The sequence below is a fragment of the Quercus suber genome, unplaced genomic scaffold, assembly GCF_002906115.3.
Source record: "Quercus suber isolate HL8 unplaced genomic scaffold, Cork oak 2.0 scaffold_218, whole genome shotgun sequence".
Taxonomy (NCBI): domain Eukaryota; kingdom Viridiplantae; phylum Streptophyta; class Magnoliopsida; order Fagales; family Fagaceae; genus Quercus; species Quercus suber.
The window spans coordinates 341,603-349,083 of record NW_027069676.1 but is presented as its reverse complement, the minus strand read 5'-3'; the positions used below and the strand labels follow the sequence as shown (position 1 = coordinate 349,083).

The 7,481-nt window shown below is 34.4% G+C and overlaps 1 protein-coding gene across 1 annotated transcript; it reads left to right on the top strand.

Moving 5' to 3' along the window:
* The first annotated feature begins 5,568 nt into the window (after positions 1-5,568).
* LOC111994540 (uncharacterized) lies at positions 5,569-6,456 on the top strand. Its single transcript, XM_024026429.1, has one exon. It carries the CDS (start codon positions 5,569-5,571, stop codon positions 6,454-6,456), a length of 888 nt encoding a protein of 295 aa, XP_023882197.1.
* Positions 6,457-7,481: the final 1,025 nt, after the last annotated feature.

Here is a 7,481-nt window from a genome sequence, read left to right as displayed (position 1 = left end):
GAGGGAAAGTAAGAAACATAAAAATCTCCATCCCACCCTGATGGAAAGAAGAGTCCCACTAGATGAAAATCAAAAATTCGATATGTTTAGATTGGATTTAGAGTTAGTATTTGTGGGTCACAAATTTTGGCATTAAATTTCATAGGGAAATAGAGAATTTTCCTCTTTAATTAATTATTGTGTCAACCATGGAGTTGATAAATTCAGTCCCCAAAATTCCTACTCTTCACCAAATGCTAGCTCCAAATCCCTCACCCAAACACACGGAGGAATATTTCTCGAATGTGTTATTTTGGTTATAGTAGTAATAATATGTAAATTAATAACCCATAGCTAAATTGATTTTGAATAAATTTGCTTAATCGGTAATAATGGAGTGACCTACGGTCCCTACTAGTGAAATTTTTAGGAATATATTTTCATAGTGGCATAACTTACTTTCCTTTATTAGGGGAAACAAGATTTGTACTCCCCTTCCTTATTGTCAAATAACTTGCTTTTCTCGATTATTGTATTTTTTTTTAATAAAATGTATGGTGGATATTTAATTCTGATGGAATACTTCTTTTTTTTTTTTTTTTCTTTGATAGGTGTAAATCTATATTATATATTGTCGTCGGTAGATTGTGATGAGTTATATCAATTGGTTTTAGTTTACTTTTAGTACTTTTTTAACCGGACATTCCTTTTTGTTTTAATAAAAGACTGTCATATCACCCACTGTCTAAATCTTTGGTGGAGATTAAAATCCACTACACATCATCATTCTATCTTCAAGAGAAACTAACCAATTTTGCAGTTGAAAAAGTATTAGAGGTAAGTCAAACCCTTATCACTTTAAGAGATAGGGGGCTCCAGGCCCTGCATAATAATGATATGATCAGCAGGTAAATTACACTAATCTCACTAAAGGTTTTCAGTAATTACATTTACATCTCCTCTAGTTTGGCATAAAACACTCACCTCCCCTAAAATGTAAATTATTTACATTGACCTCCCTATAAAAAAGTTATAATTTTTTTAATTTTTTTTTTCTATTTTACCATCCAATTAAACTATTGTCCATATATACCCCCTCTAATAGAAAATTTAATATTTATGAAAGCCTTTTTTTTTTTTTTTCTTTCCTTTTTTTAGGGGATTTTAAAAGCATTTTTTTAATCATCCATATCAGGTTAGTGTAAATGGTTTACATTTTAGAAGAGATGAGTTTCTTATTCTAAACTACAAGACAGGTGGATGTAATAAAATCCTCAGGAGAGGATTGTGCAATTTTCTCTATGATCATCACTAAAAGTAAATAATTGTAACAATAAAATATGAATAACTCATTTGACTAAGAGTAGCTAAATTAAACGAACCATATATAGAAAATCTAGGCACATTACCTAGCACCTGTAAAGTGATAAACCCCTTAACTTATCTGAAGAGTTACTCATCTAAAAGCATCACATCTAATTACCACGCAATTTACACTATGCAAAAGGCGTTAGTACTTAGTAATTTAGCCTTAATTGAATAAGTTTGAAAGTTAGAGAACTTAATTTTAATTGAACAAAAAGTGAAGATAGAGACATGAATTGAATTTCGCTCAAGAGCGTGCTTTGAAATTTAGCATTCAATTCTTGTTTTAAATCCTAAACCATAAGATTTGGAAAAAAAAAAACATTGAAATTAAAATCAACTAAATCTAAGGAATATACAATTAGAAATTGCTCCCTTTCTATTTCCCTTATGAGAATTCATCTCACTCTTTCCGCATGCTCCCTAAAAAAAAAGTAATGTTACTGTCATAATAATTTTTACAACATTTGAGGTGTCAAGTTTTTATTACCTCTCATTTGAATCCACTGCTCACTTCATTTTATTATTTACCATTAAGAACTTGTTACCTTAACAATTATAAAATATTTTGTAAAAGTGTTGTTTCTCAAAGTTATTGTAAAAAGAGAGAAAAAAGAAAAAAAGAGTAGTATACTAGTATTTATGAACTTTCTATATGAATCTTATCTTATTTCACCCCAAATGTAAATTTATGTACAATTTCTTGAAACTCCATCCTTCTTAATACAAATTTAATTTTTTAATAAATAAAATAAATCAATGAAAATAAACAAATCTAAATCTAGAATTTTTTTTTTTTGTTGAGAAACTCTAAATCTAGAACTTGATCAATGATCATCCAAAGACACTCTTAATCAGCCTTTTTTTGGGCCAAATATTCAATTTCTGGAAAATATATTATTGACAAGCATCTGCTTGAAGTTATTTAGTTAAGTAGAACCCTTTGAAACTTAAATTTGATAAACTTGAGATCCAAGTGAAAATCAAGTTTAGCAAACTCTAGTTCCAAGAAAATATCGCTCATATGGAATTTTTGATGAGGTATTTTTAAAATAAAAATTTCACACGAAACTCAAGTTTTGTCTATCAAACATATAATTTAAAATAGAGTCATGTTAATGAGTGCCCTTAAAAAATTTAGTAATAAATTATTTTTAAAAAGTTTTGATACTACTTTCATTGAGAAATATTAAAAAGTATAAAACAAGTCAATTGTTTTTTTTCCCATAAAAAATTTCTAAAAATATCTTCTAAATCTATACTCTTAGAGCATTCGTTAACATTTCCTTTTAAAGAAACTAGAAGTGATTTGGTCGAAATTTAAATTGTCTACCTGGTTTGAAATTTGACACTTTACCAATCTAAAGTTAACTAAGTTAAATTTCCAAAACCCACATCTTTTAAAAACAAGGTTAAACATATAATTTTGCTCCACTTTCATATTTCTTTCCAATAACACAAAAAAAGAAAAAAAAAAATCAAAATACAAGAGAAAATAAGATCAAAAGCTTGTTGGTAAAAATTTTTATTCAATGTCTTAGTATTTCAAACTTGCTTTTACATTCATTGCTTCAAATGCACAAAAATCCTAAACTAGAAACTTCCAAATCAACCTTAGACCCAATCACACCTAATGTCTTTGCCCTTGCTCAAAAGGAATGTGTGGATTCTTTCTTTTCATAGAATTCTTTTATTGGCTATGAAAATCTGCATAAACTTGGAATTTCCCAGCCCATTCAAGTCTTGCAGATATCCTGAATGTATATACCTTTAGTCTCTTTGTTTGTTCACCCCTCAATGATTGAGATGTTGGATTGATTCTCTTTTTGTATTACTTGCTTCATTTGGACCCTAGGTCGCTTTTAAAATTGTCCCTCTGTCCATCTGTTCAACTGGCTCTCAGGTCTAATAAAGCACTCATTTTTTGGGTCTTATGTATTTAGCAATGGCTTTGTCAAGGCTGTGTATGATTGAATGGAGAAAGAGATGGAACACTTTGTCAGGGTCTTCTGGTATTATACTGTCTGATGATTCACAATTTGTCAACGCAGCTAAAGTTGGACATGACTTAAGAAGGTCAATTGAGTGATATGACACTGGTGGTGAATTATCTTTTCTTGCTTCATCCACTTCCAGTCCATCTTGCCCAACTTGTTTGATTTTTGCATACACAAATCAACAAGAGCTGAGACATAATTTGATTGTCAAGGCTGGCAGCAAAATGTTAGATGTACAAAAGAGTTTACAAAAACGTTTTGTTCCCCTGTTTTGATGATAACAAATTTAACTAAATGTATCTCCAAGTAAGTTTTAAAATATGTATTTGGTTGTTTGTTTAAGGCATTTTGTTAAAGGAGAAAATTCTTCTCCAAACCAGTTTGGAGGAAAGTTCATTTAACTCATTACATGACAACTTGAACGATTATTTATATATACTTTTAGTCACATGACCTACTTAAAAGTCATGTGACTTGTTTTAATAAATCATTTTTTTTAATACAAGTGGATGGTCATGGCCTTATGGATTGAGGAAATTCCTTCAATACTTGGTTTAAACGAAAACTTTGTCTCACTCTATTGACATTATATCCTGATTCCTTCAAACTTAGCATAAATGCCAACTCCAAATCCTTCATCCAAACACACACAAGAATATTTCTTGAATGTGTTATTTTGGCTATAGTAGTAATAATATGTAAATTGTAATAACCCATAACTAAGTTGATTTTGAATATTATGCAAAAAAAAAAAAAAAAAAGTTGATCTTGAATAACTTTGTTTAATAGCTAATAGACTTAAGATGATACTCCCCCAGTTGATTTCTCCCTCACAGAGTGTTTTTGTCCCTGGTCGCCTGATTACTGATAATGTGTTGGTGGCATATGAAACCTTGCATGCTATGCATAATAGGCGGAGAGGTAAAAAAGGCTCCCTTGCTTTAAAACTGGATATCAATAAAGCTTATGATAGGGTTGAGTGGGGATTTCTAAAGGGAATTATGTCTAAATTGGGCTTGCCAGATAGGTGGATTGATAGAGTTATGTGTTGTGTGACATCTGCTTCTTTCTCTGTTCGCATTAATGGAAAAGTTTATGGTAACATTTGCCCTTCCAGGGGGCTTCGCCAGGGTGACCCTTTATCACCTATTTGTTCCTTCTCTGTGCAGAAGGATTTACATCCCTTCTTACTAGAGCCCAAAATGAAGGACGTATTCATGGGGTGGCCGTGTGTAGAAGAGCACCATGTATATCTCACTTGTTATTTGCTTATGACTCTCTATTGTTTTGTAAGGCTACAATGGGGGAGGTGCAGGTTATTACTGAACTTTTGCAGACATATGCGGATGCCTCAGGACAATGCATTAATTTTGAAAAATCCTCGGTTTATTTCAGTACAAACACAGCCACGGATTTGAGGGAGAGAATTAAAGTGGATTTGGGTGTCCGGGAGGTGGATAGGTTTGAATCTTATTTGGGGTTACCCACAATAGTTGGCCGGGCCAAATTTCAAACCTTTTCCTTCATTAAGGATAGGGTTTGGAAAAAGATTCAGGGTTGGAAGGGACAATTGTTGTCTAGAGCAGGAAAGGAAGTCCTTACTAAAGCCGTAGCGCAATCTATCCCTACCTATACAATGGGGGTATTTCTCCTCCCGGCGAAGCTTTGTAATGACCTAAATGCTATGTGTTCAAGGTTTTGGTGGGGGCAGATTGGTAATGAGAGAAAAATCCATTGGAAGAGCTGGGATGTACTAACGAAGCCTAAGAAGGAGGGGGGAATGGGATTCCGTGATTTACGGAATTTCAATCTAGCTATGTTGGCCAAGCAAGGTTGGAGACTTATGCAGGATGAAGACTCCTTAGTATATGGGTGTTTTAAAGCCAAATATTTTCCACGTGGTTGTTTCTTAGAAGCGTCGGATGTGCCCAATAGCTCCTTTGTGTGGAAAAGCTTATTGGCAGCTCAACCTTTACTGAAGAAAGGTAGTTGTTGGAGAGTTGGGAACGGCAACTCTATTCGGATCATGCAGGACAAGTGGATTCCTAACCACCCCACCAACCAGGTATTACTGCCCCGTACTGATGTTGATAGTGAAGAGAGAGTGAATGTGCTAATAGATGAGACAGAGCATATGTAGGACCGGGGTTTGATCGAGGGAAAATTTGCTAGGGACGATGCGGAAGCCATATTGCGTAACCCCTTGAGCAGAAGAAATGTTCCAGACATGGTGGTGTGGTCTCCTAATAAAGACGGTATTTACTATGTTAAATCGGGGTATTATATTACCAGGTTGCTAGCCAAAGAGATGAATGGTATGGAAGGAAGTTTGAATGGGCAGAATAGGGGATTGCTATGGCCAAGATTGTGGAAACTCAGATTACCAAATAAGATCAAATTATTTGGGTGGAGGGCATGCCATAATATCCTGCCAACGAAAGATAATTTGGTTCGGCGAAGAGTTATAGAGGACAGCATGTATGAGCTCTGTTACCAAGGATCGGAATCAGGTCTCCATGTTTTATGGGAGTGTGGAGTAGCTAAGGATGTTTGGGCGGGTAGCATGGGAAGATTGCAGAAGAGTGTGTGTGGGCAAATGGACTTTAGCCATTTGTTTGTGATTTTGTTGAACAGGTTGTCAAGGGAGGAGCTCGAAACCTTTATGGTTCAGTGTTGGCTCATCTGGAACCAACGAAACTCTGTTCTACATGGAGGCAAGTTACAGGATCCCTCTAGACTTATTCAGCGAGTTGCGGACCTGTTGAACGAGTTTAATAAGGCACAAGAACAGCTGCATATCTCCTCTCTTATCCATCCAGTGCAACAATGGGAGCCACCTATGGGTTTGTCTTATAAGGTAAATGTCGACGCGGCAATGTTCGCAGATATAAAAGCTTCCGGCATTGGGGTGGTGGTGCGCAACGAAAAGGCAGAGGTCATGGCATCTCTAACTGCTAAAGGACCACCGGTACAAGATAGTGAGGAGGCGGAAGTTCTTGCTTGTCGGAAAGCATTGGAGTTCGCAGTAGATGCAGGCTTCATGGATGTGGTGTTAGAAGGGGACAACATGAATGTGATGAGGTCTATTTCATCTGGAAGTGCAAACAGATCATAGTTGGGCCATATTTTTGAAGATATTCAGTGTCTTGCAATAGGTTTAAGGAGTTTCTCTGTCAACTTTGTTAAGCGCAGTGCAAACACTGTTGCTCACTCACTAGCCCGTTTTGCTAGGAACGTTGATGATGAACTGGTTTGGTTGGAGGAATCTCCACCTCCAGCTCTTCAAGCTCTGTATACTAACTCTCTTTGTCTTAACCAATGAATGATATTGCATTCCGTCTTCAAAAAAAAAAAAAAATTGGCAACCAAGGAGTCACCTACGGCCCCTACGAGTGAAATTTTTAGGAATGTATTTTCGTAGTGGCATTACTTACTTTCCTTTATTAGGAGAAACAAGATTTGTACTCTCCTTCCTTATTGTTTGACAACTTGTTTTCCTCGATTGTGTGTTTTTTTTTTTTTTAATGTATGATGGTTTTCGATGGAATATTTTGATATATATATATATATATATTGTTGTCATATTTGATTGTGATGGATTATATCAGTTTAAGTGAAAAAGGGCTTCAGACCTTGCATAATTATGACATGATCAATAGATAAATTACACTAATCTTGGGATTTTCAATTATTACATTTACCTCTCCTCTTGTTTGTCATAAAACACTCATATCTCCTAAAATGCAAACTATTTACATTAACCTCCCTTGAATGATTAAAAAAGTTTTACTTTTACCTCCTCTAACAAAAAATTCAGTACTTATGAAAGCCTCTTTTTTTATGGGGATTTTAAAAGCATTTTTTTTAATCATCCATGTTAGGCTAGTGTAAATGGTTTACATTTTAGGAGAGATAAGAGTCTTATTCCAAACTAGAAGAGAGGTGGGTGTAATAACAAATCCTTAGAAGAGGTCAGTGCAATTTTCCCTATGATCATCACTAAAAGTAAATAATTGTAACAATAAAATATGAATAACTCATATTAAACCAAGAGTAGCTAAATTAAATGAACCATATATAGAAAATATAGGCATATACCTTGCACTTGAAAAGTAATATACCATTTAACCTATCCAAAGA

Coding starts and splice junctions, on each gene's coding strand:
- LOC111994540 (XM_024026429.1), top strand. CDS start 5,569: ATGGTGGTGTGGTCTCCTAATAAAGACGGTATTTACTATGTTAAATCG.